This window comes from Lissotriton helveticus, chromosome 7 (assembly GCF_964261635.1).
Source record: "Lissotriton helveticus chromosome 7, aLisHel1.1, whole genome shotgun sequence".
NCBI classification, from domain to species: domain Eukaryota; kingdom Metazoa; phylum Chordata; class Amphibia; order Caudata; family Salamandridae; genus Lissotriton; species Lissotriton helveticus.
This window is the reverse complement of record NC_136068.1, coordinates 849,052,228-849,075,612: the sequence shown is the minus strand read 5'-3', so window position 1 is coordinate 849,075,612 and position 23,385 is coordinate 849,052,228. Positions and strand designations below refer to the sequence as shown.

Sequence of the window (23,385 nt, the reverse complement as noted above, 5' to 3'; positions counted from 1 at the left end):
AACCTCAATGGTTTTAGGACCAATTCATCCCCTATCGATGGGAGCCCCAGATCTAATCTCAGAGGTAACAAAGGTGTGCCTTGGGGGAGAGCCAATAAGCGTCTAAGGAAGTTGTTTTCCACCTTGACATGTTCTGTCCCAGCTTTGTGGCCCCATAGCTCACCACCATAGGATGAGGCTGCTCTGGCTTGGGTTTTGTACATCTCCATGGCTGGACTAACAGGTTTGAAGGTTGATGAGTTCGAAACCTTCAAAATTGCCCCCACCATTTGGGATAACTTTAAACGGGATCTTGCTATCTGTGGACCCCATGATAGATTTTCATGTAAAGTTACCCCCAAATACTGGAACGTTCTAACCCTTTCCAGCCTTTCGGGTCCCAGGGTTGGATTGGGCCTGGTTGTTGTGGAGGCATTGAATACCATGAATTTGTTTTTTTCTGCGTTGATCTCCAGGCCATGCATCCTGCAGAAATCCCCAAACCCATCCAGTATCCGTTGGATCCCCATCGGGGATTTGGAGAGCAGGAGGGTATCATCGGCAAACATAATTGCCGGAACCCTCCTACCTGCCAGCCTATGTGCATCGTTGTCCCTGACATTATCAAGATGGGATATGACACTGTTAACAAAGAGGCAAAACAAGGTCGGTGCAAGGACGCAACCCTGTCTTACCCCCCTGAGAACTGGGAACCTAGAAGACAACGCTCCATTCCTCCCACACCTAACCTGGGCAAAATTGCTGTCGTGGAGCCTGATTATTGCCTGTAGCAATTGTGGAGGAACGCCTAGCTCCTTGAGAACCGCCCATAATTTCTTGTGGGGTACCAAATCAAATGCGGACTTCAGGTCCACAAACACCATGTACAGACTCCCCCCCCTCGATCCCCACTGTTTTCCAGTAAAGAAGGACAAGGCGGAAAATCTGGTCCATGGTGGACGTGTTTTTTCCTGAAGCCCGCCTGGAGCGCACTGAGGATCGCATTGTCCTCCATCCAGTCAAGGAGATGGTCCAGGAGAAGGCGGGCAAAAAGTTTTTGGGGTACGTCTATAAGGCTGATCGGCTTGTAGTTGAAAAATCGGTACTATCTCTGCCCACAGCCAAGTACAGGGGATCTCCATCCCTCCCAAAATGGAATTAAATATAATTAGGAAGTAAGGACCCCAGATCTCTGGATGGTATCTAAACAAATCTCCGGGGAGTTTGTCGAGGCCTGGGGCCTTCCCCAACGCCAATCTCTCCATAGCATTTACCACCTCACCCAGTGTGAATTCTAATTTCTCTGCGGACTCAGAGGAGGTGTCGAGGGCTGCCTCATTGGCAATTATGGGAATGTCTTGATACAATTTACTAAAATGAGATTCCCATACTGAGGCAGCGATATTTGGCTCCACAGCTGATTTCGGCTCGCCTGTACCTGTATGGACTAAAGACCAGAATTTTCTTGAATCCCTGGTTTCCAGTGCCAGAGATAGGTCCTGCCATCTATCCCAATCCCATTCTGACTTTGCCTGGGCGATGGCTTCCTTATATTTGCGTCTCAACTCAACTACCTTGTCCTTGTTGGTGCCAGAGTTTATCATAAAAATCAGCTCGTTTTTTATCTTTTTACATGTGGAATTGTACCAAGCGGAGGTTAATGTCCTCTTCTTCCTAGTCACCACCTCAGGGTAAAAAACCTCTCCTAAACTTCCCACTAAATCTCCGTGGATTTGGGCTAGTTTCTCATTAAAATCGGTGGCTCTTGGTTTATTAATTAGTTCGTCCATTTCAGCTAGCTTTGGGAGTGCCAAGTCATAAATTTTTGTGATGCACTCTGTTGAACTTACCAATTTCCCCCATCTTATCCTGCGTCTATTATTGGATAGAACTAGGTTTCCTGTGTCTTTACTTGGGTCTGTAAGTGGCGTCCCTTCTTCGGGCACAGGGTGTACCATATCTAAGCAGAGGGCATTGTGGTCGCTATCTGATCTTTCAATTACCCTAAAATCCAAAACCTTGGACCACATGCCTGTATCTACAAAAATGTAGTCCAAGCGTGACTCGTGGTCCTTCCTATTGAAGGTACACAACGAAGGGGTGTCGGATGGAGTGCGCCCATTGCAGGCCCTCAGGGCATAATTCAAAGTTAGGGACGTAATCTGCACCGCTAAAGGGGGGATCATGATTTCGGGTTAGGGGATTGGCAGGGGGCAATCCTCCAATAGTCATCCTCAGCAGTTAGGGCACCCTCCTTCAAACCTTCCAGTGGTTCGAAGTGGCAGTTGAAGTCTCCGCCCTTCAGTATCTTACAATCGACGGGTAATTGCCCCAGAAATGAGGATAGATCATCCAAAATGGATGATTCCATGGACACACTGACTGGGCGCGAGTACACATTGACAATCGCCAGATTAAAGGCGTGAGGCCATTTAAGAAGAGCACATTGAATGTCCTCCGAAAGGGTTGGTATTGTCTCCGCTCTACAGCCAATGTGACTGGCCACCCAGACAGCGAGTCCACCGGAAGGCCTCCCTTTACCACTCCACCTAGCATGGGTATAGAAGGTTGCATAACCCGCCCTGGGATAGAGTTCCCTAGCCCAAGTCTCCTGAAAGAGACAGATATCGTTACTGTCTACTAGGGAGCCCCAGTCATTAGAATCTAATTTATTGGCGATGCCTGCAACATTCCAGGAAAGGACCTTCATAATTCCCGAGCCTGACTTAGGTACCATTCCCCTCGCTCTCTCACCAACGTTATCTGTGGATGGTGATGGAGAGCTAACCGGTAATACTTGCCCCTCAGGGACCCCCAGATTAGTTGCATCTTGGGTTGTTAAGTTATAGTGAAATGATCTTAGCAATGGGTTGGCGGGATAGCCCCGGGTACTAGTGTTAGTTAGGCTTTCCGATAACGATGCGACAGGGCTATAGTTGGTATTAACAGTGGCAACTGTCCCTGTTCCCAGCAAAGCGATATGGGGAACCACCCCTTCACTATCCCCAGTACATGCCACCATCGGGAGTCAGTCAACCTGGTCAAGGCAACTATATCTATTGGCATGAACATAATTTCTGTATGCAGAAATGTCATGACGAGAGGGCTTATACCTTGACCCATCAATAGCATATCCCACCCTAGTCCAGCCGTCGTTTGCCCCCAAGTGCGAATCATCGCCACTTGGATAAAAAAACGACAGCGGGACCAGTTCTATGGATGTGTTCCCTGTACTCCTGAGCCAATTGCATATATGGGGGACAATCTGGGAATTCCTAAAGTTTACAAGGATACAATCTCCCCCTATTTTCTTAACAGTGTACCCGACCCATGGGACCCTCCTAACCATCAGTATTTCTCCTCTCAAATTGGGTGGTAGGGGCCTGTGAACATTCAACCAGCTAATAACTTTGTTGCGTAAGGAGTCAAAAGATTCCACCACGTGGCTAGAGAGCTCAGGTACCCCAGTCAGGATTACAGTGTGGGCCGCCACCTCTGGAGGCAGATTAACTACTTTTGGCCGGTTTAGGCTATTACTAGTCTGGTTAGGTTGGTTGAGGAAGGGTAACTGTGGGAACATTCACCGTGAGAGAGGAAGTGGGCTGAGTTGGAATCACAGCAGTAGGAGCACTAGGTGGAAGGGAGATCCCACTATTTGTCCCATTTACTCTATTAGTGCTAGGTCGCAACCCTTGCTGGACAACCCTACCCCGCTTGATTTTTCTATGGCTAAAAGTCTAGCATCGATACAGTTGAGTTTAACCAGCAGGGGGTCCAGCAGATTTTTAAGGATGTTAGTGAAAGAATGAATAATATGGTCCGTGCTGTTAGAAAGTCCCTCTCCAAAAATGAACGTGCCAGGGTGCGGTGGCGTATGAGTGTAGACAGGGTGTAAAGGGCTCACCATTTCAGTGACAATCACGGCAGAAGATGTTTCCGTGACGTCAGTAGTGTTACCAATGGTGTTTGGGATGTAATCTACTCTTGCCCTCTTAGCACCCTTTGATTGCCTAGGTCTTTTTCTTTTCGGAACTGCACCCTCCCGGGGACCCCTTGGATGTGATGCAGTAGGGACATCCCCCTCTTACCGAATTAGAACTGGATGAGATATTGGGGGAGACGTCGACTCTTGGATGGTCAGGAGTGAGTCTCGATCTCTTTGGGAGTTAGTTGGTGTCCTCAACTGCAACACTGACTCTATTGTTTGGTCGATGCTATCCAGAAGGGATAGATGGGTAGCATCCAGCAGTTCTGGGGATCTAGCATTCATGGATGAGCCCGGGGAAAGTCGCTGCGAACTTTCAAGCCCTTCTGCTATCTGTTTTTCTAGGGCTGTAAGACCATTATTTACCACAGTATTTGCCTTGACGAGGAAACTATCCAGTGTACCTGTTACCAGGGTGGCCGCTTTGCTCCTTGTCTCCCTTGTTGCCATATTGATCAACACCTACTGCGCAGGACCCAATCAAGGTATAGAAATAGGGTTCGAGGACAGCAGGGACTGCTGGACAAAGACTTAGGGGGGGTGGCCTGGTCCGGTATCTCCCGGGCTCTAACGGGCTACAACTGGCCCGCCCTTGGCCCGGGCTTCGTCCGGCGCCCGCCCGCGCGCGTCCCGCGTGCGCGAGTATGGGCGTCGCTGAGTAGAAGGAGGAGGGGGAGGGAAGAGGCACCAGGTGCGCGTGGTCTCAAAGCGCTAATACATACCTCTGGTCCTCGCAGTCCCGCTCCCCCTCGACAACCCAAACTCCAGTCAGCAGTCTCTCCTGGGGAGGAACAAACACAGGGCAAGAGACAGCAGCAGTTCCCAGTAAAACGAAGGTGAGAGCTTCAAATTAGACCGCACAGCAGCACTCCCTTGTGCACGAACGGCACCCGCAAAGCGGGGGCCGTAAGGCGTGGATTAATAGTCAGCAGGGAGGAGGGGGTGGGAAGAGGCACCAGGTGCGCGTGGTCTCAAAGCGCTAATACCTCTGGTCCTCGCAGTCCCGCTCCCCCTCGACAACCCAAACTCCAGTCAGCAGTCTCTCCTGGGGAGGAACAAACACAGGGCAAGAGACAGCAGCAGTTCCCAGTAAAACGAAGGTGAGGGCTTCAAATTAGACCGCACAGCAGCACTCCTTTATGCACGAACGGCTCCCGCGAAGCGGGGGCCGTGACGCGTGGATTAATAGTCTGCAGGGAGGAGGGGGCGGGAAGAGGCACCAGGTGCGCGTGGTCTCAAAGCGCTAATACCTCTGGTCCTCGCAGTCCCGCTCCCCCTCGACAACCCAAACTCCAGTCAGCAGTCTCTCCTGGGGAGGAACAAACACAGGGCAAGAGACAGCAGCAGTTCCCAGTAAAACGAAGGTGAGTGCTTCAAATTAGACCGCACAGCAGCACTCCCTTGTGCACGAACGTTAGTGCTCCGCTGTGTTCCTAATCACCGCCAACCTTCCAACCAATCGTATGCCGCTTCTTGGGTTTCGAAGAACCACGTTTTTCGGTCGGCTATTACTCAGAGCCGGGCCGGGAACAACATGAAGTAGGGCAGTTCACACGCCCTCATCTCCTTTTTGACCTCCATGAAGCTTCTCCTGCGACGGGCCACCTCTGCTGTGTAGTCTGGAAAGAATGCAAGCGTGGAGTTGTGTACACGGATCAGCTGGGATGTTCTTGCCGCTTGTAGGATTGTGTGATAACATTATTTTATGGTGGAATCAGAAAATAGATGGTTTTTGATAAAGCACATGGATGAAGCTACTGTATGAAGCAAACCACTGTATTCTGTTACATCTGGCATATATGACCACATTTGATTTGGATTTTACGTTTGTATAGTCTGTATTAATTATATCTACAGGACTGACAGAATAGAAGAAAACTAGATTCTTGGAAACTTCTTGAGTTTTGAAGTTCTGCACATGCATACAATTCTTAACTTTAATCCCATATAAACAAATCAAAACATAGTGCCTGTGAGCTTTGATTGTTGTTTTTCTCTCTTTATAAACACAGGTTGCTAATTATGAACATCTCATCTGCTCAGGCTGATAATAGTGATATTGATTTATTTCAGGCCTCTGCTTTATAAGGAATGGTGTATGCATTCCTCAAGAATGCTTAAAGAGGCAATACAAGATCCATGATAGTTCAAAAAAACAAGTGGAAAATATATTGAAGGAAAGATTCTTTTTGGGTGACTAAAACGTTGCCATCAAAATATTTTCTACAACTTTTTTTGAATCTTCACTCTTTGCACTAGCATCTAAATATGAACAGTGGTAAAGAAAATTACTACAAAGATTGCCTCCAGTTGCTGTACTAAGGGCATGTTACCTGTTTAAGAGATCGATATGTGAATGTAAAATTTCCTGGGACAGACCTTTCGGACAATGTAATCAAACACCCTCACACAACTCATTGAACATAACACCACCACCCAACCAGTATCAGACCAAAACACCGAACCTCTCATGATTGTATGACTCAGGATCTGGTTTGTGAAGAAAATTCCAGTACTGTAGAGACGCTACAACAACAACATAACTTAACACCCACCTGTTCGAAGCATGTGGGCTGCTGAATTCATATCTATTGCATAGATTGCCGCCTAGTGTTGGGTCCGGATGATTGCACATTGTTGTCCTGGAAGAGTCTTCGAAGTATCACAAGATAGGTGGCTCCTCCCCTGGACTACAGTGCGCATGGGCATCGACTCCATCCCCAGATTGTTTTTTTCCGCCATTGGGTTCGGATGCATATTTGATCACTCAAGTTCGGAATCAATAGAAACTTTTCTTTTTGGCCCAAAGGCCTTTCCTTTATCGTCGGTATTGTCTTGCGATCGGTGCCAGTTCTGTTCCGACTCAGTTCCCGAGTCTTCGGTGCTCAAGGCCCGGTCGACGCTAGAGGCCTTATTCGACGGAACATCATGGAACGGAGCCCGTTCGAAAGGTGCCCCGTGTGCAACGCGAAGTATCCTCACGTCGACGTCAACCCGGTGTGCAACAAGTGCCTGTCGCCGGATCACGATGAAGCCAACTGTATGGCCTGTTCTCGTTTCCGCTCCAAGAAGACAATTCGACTTCGGCGCGCAGCGCGCCAGGAGGCCCAGCAGACGGCACCTGACCCGGTGAACATTTTCGATACCGAGGAAGAAGAGACAGTCGTGCAGGAAGATCGAGAGCGGATGTCCAATCCAGTGGCGGAGATCGACCCCAACTACGACGCTGATGTAGAAATGCTCGATGCTGAAGAAGTGATGCTGAAGAAGTCGTCGACGAGGTAGGAGACGACGATGGGGCCTATGGGGCCACAGAAGATAGCTCAAGCGAGGAGCAATGCCCCGTTGCAACAATACATACGGCTCAGGTCGAGGGATCGCCACATGGCCTTACCCAAGATCTTACACTGGGTTCTACCGTCTCGCCTCCGGGCCCGACTACGGACGCTTCTAAAGAGCCACAACCGGCGAAACCGGAAGAGAAAGCTTCGGTGTCTACACAACCGAAAGCACGAGAGACGTCATCGAAACAGAAAGTGCGTGTTGCCTTGGTCGGCTCGAAGTCTTCTGACCTGTCGGCGCCGCCAAAGGCAAAAAAGTTTATTGACCCGGTGAAGTCGCTCAAGGGTGTCGAGCCAAAGACGGGGACACTGAAAGCAATTGTCAAGGTCGTCGACCCGAAGAAATCGGCGTCGAGGGCCGTCGACACAAGCAAAGGACTCGGAGCTGCAAAGGCTGTCGATCCTGCGCGTCGGCCGGACAAGGCCAAGGACACTACTACCCTCGAGTCCACACCTGGTGGTGGCTCAAAGGAACCTGTCGAGTCGACGCAGCCGTCCGCCTCCTTCTCGAAGCAGGTGTCAGACTCGTTGAAACGCATTAAGGACAAAGCTTCCGCTGGCGATCCGAAGGATACCTCCACGCCGAAGCCTGCCACCAAACCGCAAAAGTCGCCGGCGCCCATTCAGTTTACGCTGCCACCGAAAGTGGTGCCGAAGGCGTTCGTGCCTAAGACGATCGTCGAGCCATCCATGAAGGTGTCCACGGGGCCGAAGCCTGCACCTGCGGTTGTGGGCACAAAGCATCGACAACCCCTGCTTGAGGAGCAGTCGGAACAATTCATAGACGCCGACATGGGTAGACTTTCTATTTACAAAAGAAAGATCGCCCCAGCACAGCCTATGGAGTCCTATACAATTCCATTAAAGAAAAAGAAGGATTCCACGGATTAACCCGTTCTTGTAGAACTTATAGCTCCACGTGGACAGGACACTGCTCCACTCTCGCCCACTTACTCAGAGGTGGACGCTGGGGAGGGTGACTATGATGAGTACAACTACCCTGCCGACACTGATCCTGAGGATCAACATGACACATGGGCAGATGCTGCTGACCCAGGGGATCCACAAACTGTCCCAGACACTCAAGTGTACAACGTCAAAACATCGCCTACTGAGGACTCAGCTGCATTTAATGCGCTTATTGAAAGGGCAGCCATGAATCATGATGTCCAGCTCCATGCTGACCCTATTGAGGTGGATTTTTTGTTTGACACCTTTTCCACCTCTGAGAAGACCGTAAAGACTCTACCAATGCTGAAGGGTGTCTTAAAACATGCTGCAGACATTTTTAAAGAACCCACACGAGCCAGGGTTATAAACCCCAGAATTGAGAAGAAGTACAAGCCGGCGCCTAGGGACCCTACCTACATCAAGGGCCAGTTGCCGTTGGACTCTCTAGTTGTTTCTAATGCCCGGAAGAGGGCAAACTCACAAACTACTGGTGATGCTCCTCCCCCTGACAAGGAATCTAAAGTGCTAGAAGCATCAGGGAAGAGGGTGGCGGCTCAAGCGGCCAATATCTGGCGCATTTCAAACACTCAGGCACTCTTGGCCAGATATAACAGGGCACATTACAATACACTTGAAACCCTGTTACAACACTTGCCAGATGAATATAAGGAGGCAGCAGAGTTGCTCATACAAGAAGGGAAACTCATCTCAAATGCTTCTATTAAGTGTGCACTGGACGCAGCAGACACCGCGGCCAGGGCCATTAACACCAGTGTAATGTTACGACGACAGGCCTGGCTCAGGATCTCCGGGTTCATGCCGGAGATACAGACCACCATCCTAAATCAGCCTGTAAACCCTGATCACTTATTTGGACCTGAGGTGGACACCACCCTGGAAAAAATAGAAAAGGACACTGAGACTGCAAAGTCTAAGGGGGCTCTCCAGTCCCAGCAGTTCAGGGGTGGTTCTTTTCGTCGCTCAGGCAATAGAGGTGTTTCCAGAGGCCAGCTGTCCCAGCAAACGCAGTACAATAAAGGTGGCGCGCAAACCACGTACAACAAACAGAGTAGAGGTGGCTATCGCGGAAACAGCGTAAAAGACAGAGGTCGTGGAAACGACAGCTCACGATCCTCCGCCGCCAACAAACAGTGACGCCTTGTCACTGCCCCCCGACCATACCACACCAGTCGGGGGGAGACTCCAGCAGTTCCTGCCAGTCTGGAAATCCATCACCACAGACAGGTGGGTCAGAAAGCTTATCCAGTACGGTTATTGTCTGGAGTTAACATCCATACCCCCAAAACACTGTCCTATGTCCACAGAGCATTTGCACTTATTGCAGCAAGTGGTACTTGTCATGCTGCAAAAAGGGGCAATCGAGCTCGTGCCGGTGGAAGAAAGAGGCACAGGGGTGTACTCCCTGTACTTCTTAATCCCGAAAAAGGAGGGTCCCTCAGACCCATACTGGACCTCAGACCCCTAAACCAGTACATTCCATCAGAACACTTTCACATGCTAACACTGCAGCAGGTTCTTCCGTTGCTCAATCAGGGGGATTTCCTCGCCACATTAGATCTAAAGGATGCATATTTTCACATTCCGCTACATCCGTCACACAGAAAATACCTCAGATTCACCATTCAGAATCAGCATTACCAATTCAAAGTCCTCCCTTTCGGAGTGACTACAGCGCCCAAGGTGTTCACACAGTGCCTAGCGACAGTGGCTGCACACCTCAGGAGACAAAACGTTCACGTCTACCCTTATCTGGACGACTGGCTTGTCCAAGCAAAGTCGGCCCAGCAGTGCGCCACCAACATGTCCCACACCATTTACCTTCTTCACGATCTGGGATTCTCACTCAATTACCCAAAATCACACCTTCAGCCCGCCCATGTACGGGAGTATCTGGGCGGAACAATAAACACTCTGGCAGCCACAGCACAGCCAAATTCAATGAGGATCAACAGCATTCAATTGCTGATACAGAAATTCAGACCACAACACTCGCTTCCAGCACGAGTGTTCATGCAGTTGATAGGCATGATGGCCTCCTGCATCTTCATAGTCCCGCATGCGAGACTACATATGCGTCCGCTTCAGGAGTGCTTAGCACATCAGTGGACCCAGGCTCACGGACAGTTGAAAGACCTAGTGTTGGTGACCGGTCGTGCATACAACTCTCTGCATTGATGGAATCCACACAACCTTTCCAAGGGACGACCGTTCCAGGAGCCTGTGCCACAAATCATCCTAACAACGGATGCATCTCTCCAGGGATGGGGAGCTCATGTACTCCACTACACGGTGCAGGGACTATGGACAACGCAACAAAAGAAGATGCACATCAACCTCCTAGAGCTGATGGCAATCTTCATGGCAATGAAGGCATTCAAGGTACATCTGTGCAACAAGGTCGTGTTGATCCGGACGGACAACATGACGGCAATGTACTACATTCAGAAGCAGGGAGGTACACACTCTCCACGGTTGTCTCATCTGGCTCAGAGCATGTGGAAGTGGGCCATTCAAAGGAACATCTTCCTCATGGCGGAACACCTCCCAGGCAAGGACAATCAGATGGCGGATCTGCTCAGCAGGTACAGCCACCAAATGCACGAGTGGGAGCTACATCCATCAGTACTCCACCCGTACTTCCAGCAGTGGGGTCATCCAGAGATAGACCTGTTTGCCACGAGGGAAAACGCCAAATGCCAAAGCTTTGCCGCCAGGTTCCCACACCCAGAGTCGCAGGGCAATGCGATATGGATGAACTGGTCAGGCAGATTTGCGTACGCTTTTCCCCCAGCACCTCTAATACCGCTGGTGGCACGCAAGCTGAAGCAACACTCAATGACGCTCATCCTGGTTGCTCCAGCGTGGGCACACCAACCATGGTACACCACGTTTCTAGAACTTTCCGTGGTACCGCATCAAAGGCTGCACCTCACACCCAGACTTTTGAAGCAGAGCCATGGCGACATTCAGCACCCAGATCCGCAACAGCTCAACCTGGCGATCTGGCTCCTAAGGTCTTAGAGTTTGGCTACCTCAACTTGCCTCCAGACTGCATGGATATCATACGAGAGGCAAGAAAGCCCACCACCAGAGCATGCTATGCGGCAAAATGGAAGTGGTTTGTCATTTATTGCGTAGACCACAGCATAGACCCGCTTGACGCGTCTACGCACAACATCATTTGTTATCTGTTACATCTTTCCAAATGCAATCTAGCTTATGCTTCCATTCGGATACATTTATCCGCCATACTGGCTTATCTCCAAAACAGGCAGCATCTCTCACTTTTCAGAGTGCCTGCCATTAAAGCCTTTCTGGAAGGACTCAAACGAGTCATTCCTCCCAGGACCCCACCAGCTCCTGAATGGAACCTTAATGTGGTCCTCACCCGACTGATGGGTCCACCTTTTGAGCCTCTACATTCATGCGAGATTCAGTTCTTAACATGGAAAGTGGCTTTCCTGATAGCAATTACATCACTGCGACGTGTTAGTGAACTCCAGGCACTAACTATCCAAGAGCCATTCATACAAATTCATTCCAACCGGGTGGTGCTGCGCACTAACCCTAAATTTCTTCCAAGGGTGGTTTCACAGTTCCATATCAATCAGACTATTGAACTGCCTGTGTTCTTCCAAAATCCTGAGACAGTGGCCGAGAGAATGCTCCACACTCTTGACGTCAAAAGAGCTTTAATGTATTACATTGATAGGACCAAAGATTTTAGGAAGACAAAACAACTCTTTGTTGCCTTTTCAGCACAACACAAAGGCAACCCCATTTCCAAAGCAGGTATAGCCAGGTAGATCGTTAAGTGTATTCAAATTTGCTATCAAAAAGCAAAGTGCACTTTAACAATCCCCCCAAGCGCACATTCCACACGCAAATTGGGGGCCTCTATGGCTTTCCTTGGAAATTTTCCTTTAGAAGACATCTGTAGAGCAGCCACATGGTCTACACCACACACATTTACCAAACACTACTGTGTAGATGTGCACTCCAAACAGCAGGCAGCTGTAGGGCAGGCTGTTCTAAAAACACTTTTTCAAACTGCTGCAGCTGGCACAGGCGGCCGCCGCTAATGGAGGGACTGCTATGTATTCTATGCAATAGATATGAATTCAGCAGCCCACATGCCTCGAACCGAATATGCTACTTACCAGTATGCATCTGTTCTTGGCATGTAGGGCTGCTGACATTCATATCGCCCGCCCTCCTCCCCGGCGCCTGTAGCGTCTGCAGCACTTACACTTACTCTTAGCAATGGCTAAAAACAATCTGGGGATGGAGTCGATGCCCATGCGCACTGTAGTCCAGGGGAGGAGCCACCTATCTCGTGATACTTCGAAGACTCTTCCAGGACAACAATGTGCAATCATCCGGACCCAACACTAGGCGGCAATCTATGCAATAGATATGAATGTCAGCAGCCCTACATGCCAAGAACAGATGCATACTGGTAAGTAGCATATTCGGTAAGACTTTTGTGTGTGGTTTTAAATCTTGTTAATACACCTACACCCCAGTTGCTTAAGTTCAGCTTGGAGCAATTTGTCTGCATCTTCTATTAAAATAAAATTTACTCTCAGTACTGGAATTATTGTGTTATTTTTCTCTCCTTAGAGTTTTCCAGTTGATGGCATTGACGGACTCGCGATTACCTCAATCGGGTAACGAGAAAGTTGAACTTGCCATTCTATGGTTTTTGGATCAGTTTCGGAAAACATACGTTGGAGACCAACTTCAACGGACATCCAAGGTAAGCCGTTGCCACGTATAGCCTACTATTATTACTTCAGGTTCCCATTATCCCACTGTTCATTAATGATGTGTTTTCACAGAGAAAAAAACGATTTATGAATTTGTAAGAACATTAAAGGGATTTAAAGGGATTTGCACTTGATTGCCATTTCACTGCCACAGAGTAATCTAAATGATTTTCGTAGTTATTAAGTAACTTAGCATTCCAGCTGTTGTAAATGTCTTGGTGAATTATTTGTTATTCTATAACGCATGTCTTTGTGTGGAAGACACATTATTTTAATTGTTAATTTGCCTTTGACAGCTATTCAGCGATCTTTTTTCTAAGTCAGTTTCATATAAAGTAGGAAAAATTAAAAGCAAGGAAAATTCCTTAAGCAGATATTTCACTTTTATTGCCTGGAATAGAAATACTGGGGATAGCATACAGATGAAGTAGTAAAATGAAATCAATTGATCTTGAAACGACCATAAGTGAAACTTTGCCTTTAGTTGCAGTCGTAGCAAGTTCTGTACTACAGCGGTTCCAGACAGTCTAGTGACTATGTTAGCAAGATGAGTGACTCTTACTTTGCCTATTGAATTTTTGTTTTGTGTGGCACAATCGTAGTCGTTTCTGTTACTTCAGTAACTGTCGAAAGTCACTTCTTAAACCTATAAAGAAAATCAGAATTGTTCAAGTTCATGCACATGTTGTAGTTCACTGTAGCCTACAATATATTATATATAATAAACCTACACGCAACCTTCACCTTATTCCTCCTGGTGAACTGGAATCCACAATTAAAACCCGCTTACTTCTCCCCCCTCCCTCTGACAGCACCAATGACCTAACTAACCATTACAATAACTCTATTCTCGAAGCCCTTGATATAATTGCTCCAATTAAACTCAAACAACAAAAAAACAACCCTCCCAAATCCTGGTTCAATTCTGAACTCAATAATGAAAGACGGTCCCTTAGACAATCTGAACGTATTTGGAGAAATCGTCCCACTGCTGACAATCTGGTCCTCCTCAGAACTGCTAGAGCCCAATACAAAAAACACATCTATAATGAAAAATCCTCCTTCCTCCGTTCACAACTTGACCAGGCTAGAAACAGACCTAGAGAACTCTTTAGCATTGTTAAAAAACAAACCTCTACTGGCCCCCCTAAAATATCAGCCTCTATTGACAAATGCGAAGAAATCGCCAGCTTCTTTATTAACAAAGTCAATAAGATCGAACTTTCCTTCTCCTCTCTCCCCCCATCACTCCAACCCTCCTACACACAACACACCCTCCCGAACACTCCTAAGTCACTCTCGTCCAGTCTTCCCACTCTTCGCGACCCTTCTATAACCCTTCCTACCCCCGCTCATCCACACCCCCCTCCTAATGAACTCACAGCCAAAAACAATGCTTCATGGAGTGAATTTTGTCCAGTTTCAGAGTCATCAATCATTAACATCATCACCAAACTCAAACCTTCCTCCCACTCCAAGGATCCTCTTCCCGCTCATTTGGTCCAAGACCTCAAATCTACCATTGCCCCTATATGGACCAATATCATCAATTCCTCCCTTGCCACTGGTTGCGTCCCGGCCTCCCTTCAGCTTGGCCAAATCTCTCCCATCCTGAAAAACACCTCTGCCGACCCAAATGACCTTAACAACTTACGCCCTATCTCTAACCTTCCTTTCCTCTCTAAAGCCCTGGAAAAATGTGTCCTATCTCAACTAGAGAACCATATCCTCGCCTTCAATCTCCTTGATGTTTTTCAATCTGGATTTAGAAAAGGCTGTAGTACAGAAACTGCAATGTTAAACATCACAGACGACATTCATCGCTCCCTTGACAAAGGTGAATCCTCACTGCTAATACTCCTTGACCTATCGGCGGCATTTGATACTGTCCATCATCCCACCCTTCTCAACACTCTCAAAGCTCGATTTGGCTTGGAAGGCACGGTACATAAATGGTTCTGCTCATTCCTTCAAAACAGATCTCAGCAAATCAAGCTTAGCCACTTCCTTTCTAAACCCCAACCTGTCTCCCTCGGTGTCCCTCAAGGCTCTATCCTATCCCCAACCCTTTTCAACCTTTTCATGGAACCTCTCACCCTCATTCTCAAACAAGCTAAAATAAGTTACCACCTCTACGCTGACGATACCCAACTATACTACAAGATCAAATCCCACAATGACATCCTTCACCTCAATGACACCCTGACTAGAGTACAAGCCTGGTTCCACCTCAACCATCTCAAATTGAACCCTAAAAAAACTGAAATCATTCTTTTCACCCCCAAAAACAATACCCTTCCCATCCAAATCTGGATCGACGATGTCAAAGCTCTAAATTGCTCCCTCTCCACCTCTAATTCTGTTAAATCCCTAGGCATCAGCATCGACCAGAATCTCAATCTCATCCCCCACATTAAAAACACAGCCAAAAGTGCTCTTTTCACCCTTCACCACCTCAAGAAGATCAAACCTTTCATTCCAGCCGATGATTTCAAAATCGTTGTCCAATCGCTTGTCCTCTCCAGGATTGACTATGGTAACGCCACGCTTACCGGCTCTCCTAAAACCCATCTTGCTCCGATTAAATCTGTCCTCAATCTAGCTGCACGACTTATCTCTGACTGCAAAAGATTTGACCACATATCCCCCGTCCTCAAAAATCTTAACTGGCTCCCAATTGAAGGAAGATCCGCTTACAAAACCGCTTGTATCACCCACAAAGCTCTTCACCAAAACACCCCCTCCTACCTTGCAACCAAACTAAAAAAAGCAGGTTGCTCCAGGTCCCTGAGAAGCACCAACTCCCTCCTCTTGATCCCACCTAGACTTAAATGTCAAAAAACCCAATCACGCGCATTCTCTGGTAATGCTCCTACCATTTGGAACTCTCTCCCCAAGGACCTTCGCTGCATCCCCTCTTACTCCCTTTTCAAAAGTGAACTCAAAGCACTTCTCAGCAACAAATATTGGGGTATATAACAATATTGTCACTGAGCTTGTCCACTCTTCTCTCCTCTCTTATCCCCCCTTCCATTCTGAATGCAACTTTTTATCACTTTTTGCTGTTTTCGTCCTTTATTTAGTTTACCTTCCTTTTTCTCCCCCCTTTTAAATGACGTATTGCAATACTGTATCACGTTGCTAATTTTGCACCTATTGTTATACTATATTTTGTTGTTCTACCTTGTTGTAAAGCGCTCTGATACTCCAGGGTCCAGCAGCGCTATATAAAACCCTCGAAATAAATAAAATAAATAAATAAATATTCATTATACCACATCAGTATGTACTGAATTACATCATGATGCCATCTGGGTATTTATGGCTACGCTTTTTTCAAGTTATCAACGTCTTTTTAAATGATATGTATAAAAATGTCTTTTTTATATTTTAGTAATACTTAAAAAAAGTACTCCATAAAACTTCCCTTTCACGTTTTGTATCATTTTAACACTTTTAACTTGCATAGGTTGGTTTTAAATATTAAATAAATTCGTTATTACACGCATTACACAGCAAAACTGTCATAGAGGATCCAGGACAATCCCATTCTGTATTTTATCTTCTACTCCTTAAATCTCAGTGGTAGTGTAACATGCAGTGTTAAAGCGATATAGTGATTGTTTCCCAAACTGTTTTGTACAAGCGTGACACCATCTTATTCCAGTATTCACTCACTGTCCGACGCTGTAAGTGCAGGTAATCTAAACTATAAATAGAGCCTCTCTGACAGCTGTCTACTCCAAACTGGTAGATTGAAACCAGGACTACAGGGATAAGGTAGGCCATGTCTAGGAAATCTGAGCACCAAAACCCTACATAATTGTTTTAGTGTAGGCATGCGTTGTTTGCAACTTGCTTTCTATTACTTATTCAAGTATTGAAATAGGCCTGCCTCCATCCTCTTGAGTAAAGCTGTGCAGGAGCAGACGTTTTAGGCCGTCTGATAGGCAACTCCTCCAAGGCACTTAGGCAGACCCAGTAAAAAAGTATATATCAGAAACCGTCCTGGAAGGACCCTAACCCGGAATTATGCAATATTGAATTGTACGACTATCCATAGAGTTGCTATTTTGCAGAGTCTGCATTTTATCAGTTCTATAAATGAATATGATGTACATAATAAAAGCAAGTAGGAAAGTGTTTCTTAGGAGGTGTAGTCACTTAAGGTAGCTCCTCAATTCTGTTATTTACCTGCCAATGATTGGTCCTAGAGCCAGGGTAAACTCCCTGAGGCTGAACCTAGCATTTAAAGACCAAACAATGGGGCCGTTTTTGGACTGCTTCACAGAGAGTTTAAGGCGTTGTCATACCCAAAGCACCTCCGAACACTGAAACTCCTCAATCCCTTCAAGCTAGAGTACTAGTATACTGCAATTTCACAGCATCATGGAGACATAAAGAGCCCAGATGAGGCTGACATTGAAACTTAAGAAAACTAAAACTCTAATGTTGCAGCACCTTGATTTAACGAAGAGACTTGGTGGTTCAGGTGGGGGAGAAAAGACGCCTGGAGGGAGGTTGGGGGAGTTATTTTGGGATTGCCTGTTGTACCCTGTAGAGCTTGTTATACCTAGAAGGGTTATCCAATGGATCATTGAACATAGCAACGAAATGTTAATCAAACTGTGCTACAAATGAGTCAATATTATTATTGAAAGCCGGGAATGTTGATGCTTTCTTTAAAGCATTTTTAAGACTTTTTGGGTGTACAATGGTGGGGAAAATGCAATTCAATTTCAGAAAGCTTTATTCGACAGCATGTCATAAAAGCAAAATTATACATCCTCTTACAATCATTAGACATAATCATTAAAAATGCACCAACCTGCATCAAACTTGAATCCACACAATCTGCCACCATCGGATTTACTTTGTCAGATTTGAAGTAGGTAATTGAAATTATCTTTTCATATAGGTTTCATGGGCTGACAGCGCTCTATTTTTAGAATACAGTATCTACTTTGTGGAATGTTGCTCAGCCTACCTCACACATCATATGTCTCCTCAGGATAACAATGACAAATAATGGCACAGATGGTAGTCCTCTGGGTTGGATCTAAAAGAAAAGTGGTCCAGATTAGACAGCATCTGTGGTTGCAATAATTGCCGAAGGGCGAATAAAATAACAGAAAAAAATGTAACACTTAAGAAAGAAATGAAGTGCTTTTTGAACAAAATACTCTGGGTAGCAGAAATAGCAAATAAGCCACTCCAAGCAAATCACAAAATGCCTTCAGCCCCTGTATGGATTACTGGTTGAGCAACCACAATTCTTGTCAGGGTGAAACACAAGCAAACCCCAAATTAACCTGCACTTAATGCTCTGGTAGCTTGGCACAAAGCAGTTAGGTCAACTTAGAGGCAATGTTTAAAGTATTTATGCTGCACTTAAAATATTAATAAAGTGAGAACACAGCACAAGAAAAATCTCTCCAATTTAGAAAAATAGAGTAATATTTAATACATTATTTAACACCAAAACAACAAACATCCAGTTAGTAAACTGGAGATGTGCAGTTTCGGTAAATATAGTGGCTAGAAGCACAAAGCGCCAGTTGTGGTGATCTTGTCGCTCCTGACAGGGACAAAGTTACAAGTTCATGCAGGCTGTGATGGAGGGTCAACCAGATACAATGGCCAAGTTAGGCCTACTGAACAATGTACCTTAAATCCTGGTTGGAGACCTGTGCAAGATCCCGTTTTGAGGATGCGGTGCGCAGCGGCGGTTCCAATAAGCTGTTGGATTCGATGTAAGGGCCTGGGTCGGGAATGTGTCTCACAGAAGTGGATCCAATGACAGCAGAGTAGCTGAGCAGCAGAGTAGCAGTCCTTCTTGCAGCAGAGCAGCACAGCAGTCCTTCTGAGACTTTCACAGGTCCAGAGGTGTACTGAAGAGTTTGGTCTGAGGGTCCGATATTTATACCTGGTGCCAGCTTTGAAGTTGGAGAAGGTTCTTGAGGTTTCTACCCCCATTGATGTTTGCAATTTCCTGCCTTGGCACCCACTTATCTGGGAGCACAAATGTATACCCTTTGTGAGTGTGTTGGGACAGATCCTTTGTGAGGTTTAAGTGTGGTAGGTGACAGCTATGCCCCCCCCCCTATCAAGTCAGAGATGGCCCATACTGCCAACACCTATTTCTCCTTTGTCTCACTGCCTGGGAGCAAGACAAACAGACTAACTACCAGCTACATCTTGCCATATGACCCAGGATAAAAAATGGTTACAACAAGAAAATACCAACTTTCTCAAAGTGGCAGTTTCAGAATTTTGACTTAAAATCCAATTTTACCATTAAAGTGGGTTTTAAATTGCAATTCTTTAGACACCAAACTACATATGCTTACCCGCTCCAAATTGAAAGTTACCGCTTTTAAAATGTAACAAGGTAACCCACTGTTATCCTATGGGAGAGGCAGACCTTTCAATAGTGAAAACCAAAGAGTTTTCCACTACCAGGACAAGTAAAAGTTAAAAGTACATGTCCTACTTTATGAATACATTTCACCCTGCACCATAGTCTATTCAGGGCCTACCCTACGGGTGACTTGTATGCGCTAAAAAGGAAGGGTTGAACCTGACAAAAAGTTTACATTGCCAGGTCGAAATGACAGTTTAAAACTGCCCACACAAGCTGCAATGGCAGGCCTGAGGGATGTTTGAAAGGTTACTTAAGGTGTGGCACAATGAGTGCTGTAGGCCTGCTAGTAGCATTTAATTTACACGTCCTGGGTACCTGTAGTACCAGTGTACCAGGGACTTAAAAGTAAATTTAATGTGTCAATTGGGTGTAAGTCAATATTACCATGTTTAAAGGAGAGAGCACAAGCACTGTAGCACTGGTTAGAAGTCCTAAAGTGTGCAGAGTCCTAAAGCTGGCAAAAACAGGAGGATGGAAGGCTAAGGGTTGGGGGGTAAACCACGGCAAGGATGTCAGGTCCAACAGGATCCAAACGGGAAGGAAGAATAAGGACATCCCTATGGATGGAATAAATGACCATCTGTGCAAGAATGGTATAGATAGTGGGCCACCCTTAATAACCAATTATTGTAACTTCCTTTTAGGAATTATTTCTGATGGCCAATCACCACTTCTTTGCTAAGACATGATACGGTTATCGGAGACTGCCCTGAACTGTGTTTCTTGGTGCTAGACATTTGCCCACCAGCCATTTTCCAGGTTCTAGTCCATGTCTCAGTACCACCTAAACTCTGCACTGACATCATTACTGTGATCCTCTTGCCTAGCCACAGCATTCAGTGTGGTTCGGCCTAGGTTACAATTTTAGCTATGGGACTTGCCTTGATAGTTTATCGTGTATCACTGTATTAATCTTTTTAGATGTACATTTACGTGCTGCATTTTCCACTGTTCTTTAATGTAAATCTCTATTGCTTCTAGAACTAAATATGGATTGTATATTCTGGGCTGCTGAGGAGAATCTTCCTTTTTTTCTCTTATCCAGAAAGAATATACAGAGTGATAGTCCTTGTGTTATCTAAATTGGACCACTTGAATAGAGCATATCTAGATAGACCTCGGTATCCTTTTCTCCACCTTCAAAAAGTGATTAATTCTGCTGCCTTAATATCTGATGGGACTATGCCACACTGACCACATGTCACACTGCCAACATGTCACTAGATCTGCGCTGTCTTCACTAACTTCCAGTTCGTCAGAGAATTAAATTTAAGATCCTATGTAGCACGCCCTTTATGGGTAAAATCTACTTTTTCTTCAAAGGGTAACTGGTTCATTAGACCATAAGTAGGGCATGCCTTCCTGCTTACTTGTCTGTGAGTTGGGAATGCATAGGGTACAAACACTTCTCCCGTCCCCCTGATTTGGAATGAAGTCCTGTCACTCTGTCTTCCACATTAAGTGATTTAAGAACACTTCAAAATGTATCTCATCTTAAAATAGGCAACAGTTACGTTGAGGTTGCAGCTGCACGTCAGCACCTCGGGGCTAGTCTCTGACAAGTATGCATGTTGGATGTTTTCTATAATAGGAGAATGTGTATGATTTTAGATAATGGGGATAAAGTTAATATGATGTATCCATGCAAGTATGAGAATATTTAGCAACATTGCATCAAAGTTCATGCACTTCCTCCCCTCTGAGGGGAGCATGGTTAGAGATAGTTTACAAGATTCCCCCAAGACTTTTAATCATACACAATGTACCTACAAAGCCTGACAGAAGTCAAGAGTTAAAGATCTAAAGTGGAGGCACCTCTTGAAGGTTTACAAATCAATACCTGCTCCCATTACAACAATAAGAGAGCAGGACGTCGACCACATTCTTTTGCAAGACGTAAAGGGCATCTGGGGGTCTATTAGGATGGCGGGCGGATAGCCGCCGCCGGTTCGGCGGTGGCAACTGCGATACCGGCGGCGGCCATCTGCCCGCGGTTGACACCCGGAATACCGCCGGTCCGATTAGCATTGCGGTCGTGACCGCGGCGGTGTGATTTTCCGCAGGTTGCAGTCCCCCCTCTTGCCTGGCTTGCGGAGCTGGACCGCTACAATTGTGGTGGATCAGGGCAAAGCACCGCCAGCACAATTATGAAGCCAGCGGTAGCCAGCCTTTCCGCGGAGGTGAAACTGCCATGGAAAAGCATGTGGAGACATTTTCCGGGGGCTCATTGCGGGACCCCAATGTGTTGGGGGGTGTGGGTGCACTGGGGGGGTACCCATGGTACCCCCTACATTTCCCTGTGCCAAATGGCAGGCACTGTGCAGTGCCTGCCATGCAGTGCAGGGAGATGCTGGACATGCTCCTTTTAACATCGCAGCAGTGCTGCTGGCAGCAGCGACCATCGGATTTCGACTGCGGAGCATCCTAATTGGACCGGCGGTTATGCCGCGGTCCTTGCGGGCGGTCTTTTACCGCTACCATGGTGGTCGGGGAGGTTTTCTGACCGCCATCCTAATAGATCCCCGGGTGTCTAGTTTGCCTCCCGTCTGTGCAAAACTGTTGAAATGATCTTGCACAGAATTAAATAGGACTCCTGCATAGGCTCTGGGTGGAGCAAATACGAGATGGAAGAGAGAGATCTTCATTTTCCTTTACACTTGAAGATTGGGAACATAATGAGAGATGGCTGTTGCTTAGGTTTATGGTTGAAATTTTCTGTAACTGTACAGCATATTTGTTGAACACTGTTTTATCTGTCTATTCAGTTAACATCTGACTCACCAGAAACTTAGCACAATGGCTTAACATCACATCTGATGTATTTATTGCCGTGAGACAGCATGCCGCCCATTATTTTTTATTGCAGGTTCAGGTTTAAAGAACAGAGTAGGCAAAGACAGAAGGAAGTAGAAAGGTGAAGCAAAACAGACCTATATTCTATGCATGCAAAAACAGCTTAGATGAAGTTCTAATAATGTGTTTGTGAATAGTAGTGTTCCAGTTGTTATCTGATGTTTCGTCTGCCAAGCCTCACTTACAACATTTTGAGATTAATTTTGTTGTATAGTTTTGAGTATGCTGTGTATAGTTATGTGACTGCTTTCAAAATCTTCAAAATGTATTATGGCAACTTTCAAGCTGTAGGGACTGGAAAGAAATAGGAGGCAGGGAAATAATTAAAAAATCATCATATCACAGATAAATAATCAATAGACCTGCTGACGATTGGAATCTACCTATAGAATCTCTCCTCTCAAAATCTTAAAATCCTTGAGTACATGAGCCATATACCACTCTCATTCATCTGACCAGTATCTGATCCTGACAATTAGTGCACACCTTGGCTGTAGGTGAATGATACAGCCTAGACTCAGTGCACCGCCCAAACAGACAAAACAAATTGTTGTTGTATATATTGGTTCCTAATAAAAGACTTTGTCATAGAAATTCGGTATTGTTTTAGATAAGCATTTACTTTTTAGGTTTGACCTAGGGACAGCTTTGGTTTTTCATTAGACTCATTATAAAAAAAAATCCTAAATGAAAAATAAATCCTTACGTAGTGGATTTGGGCCAGCCTTCTTCATCTGTTGGTCTGTTCATCTGTCATTCACATTCTGCTTCTGCTCGCCACAGCACACCGCATTGGGCAAGGGGTCAGCCTGTTTCAGCCATCGGCTCCCTTACACTGTGAGTGACTTTGTGCCAGACATTTTGCATGGTCGCAAGTTCCCATCAGCCTAAAAAGAAGTCACTTTATTGCCGTGGCTGGGTGTCCAAAACGGTGCTCTGTCAATGCTTTCTTCTTTCCATTCTTTGTTATTTTCTTTAGTTATCCTTGTTTATTTAAACTATACACCAGATTACAGTACTTCAAACCCAGTAGTATCCTTTCGTTGTGCCACTAAGTACAAT

At 46.1% G+C, this 23,385-nt stretch overlaps 1 protein-coding gene across 2 annotated transcripts in view; it reads left to right on the top strand.

The window, feature by feature from the left end:
• Positions 1 to 23,385, top strand: part of RANBP17 (RAN binding protein 17) — a 1,522,743-nt gene that overhangs the window by 504,714 nt on the left and 994,644 nt on the right. For both annotated transcript variants that reach the window (XM_078653359.1, XM_078653358.1), the window contains exon 14: positions 12,901 to 13,036. In XM_078653359.1, the coding sequence (XP_078509485.1) occupies positions 12,901 to 13,036 (136 nt within the window). The remainder of the gene's footprint in view (positions 1 to 12,900; positions 13,037 to 23,385) is intronic.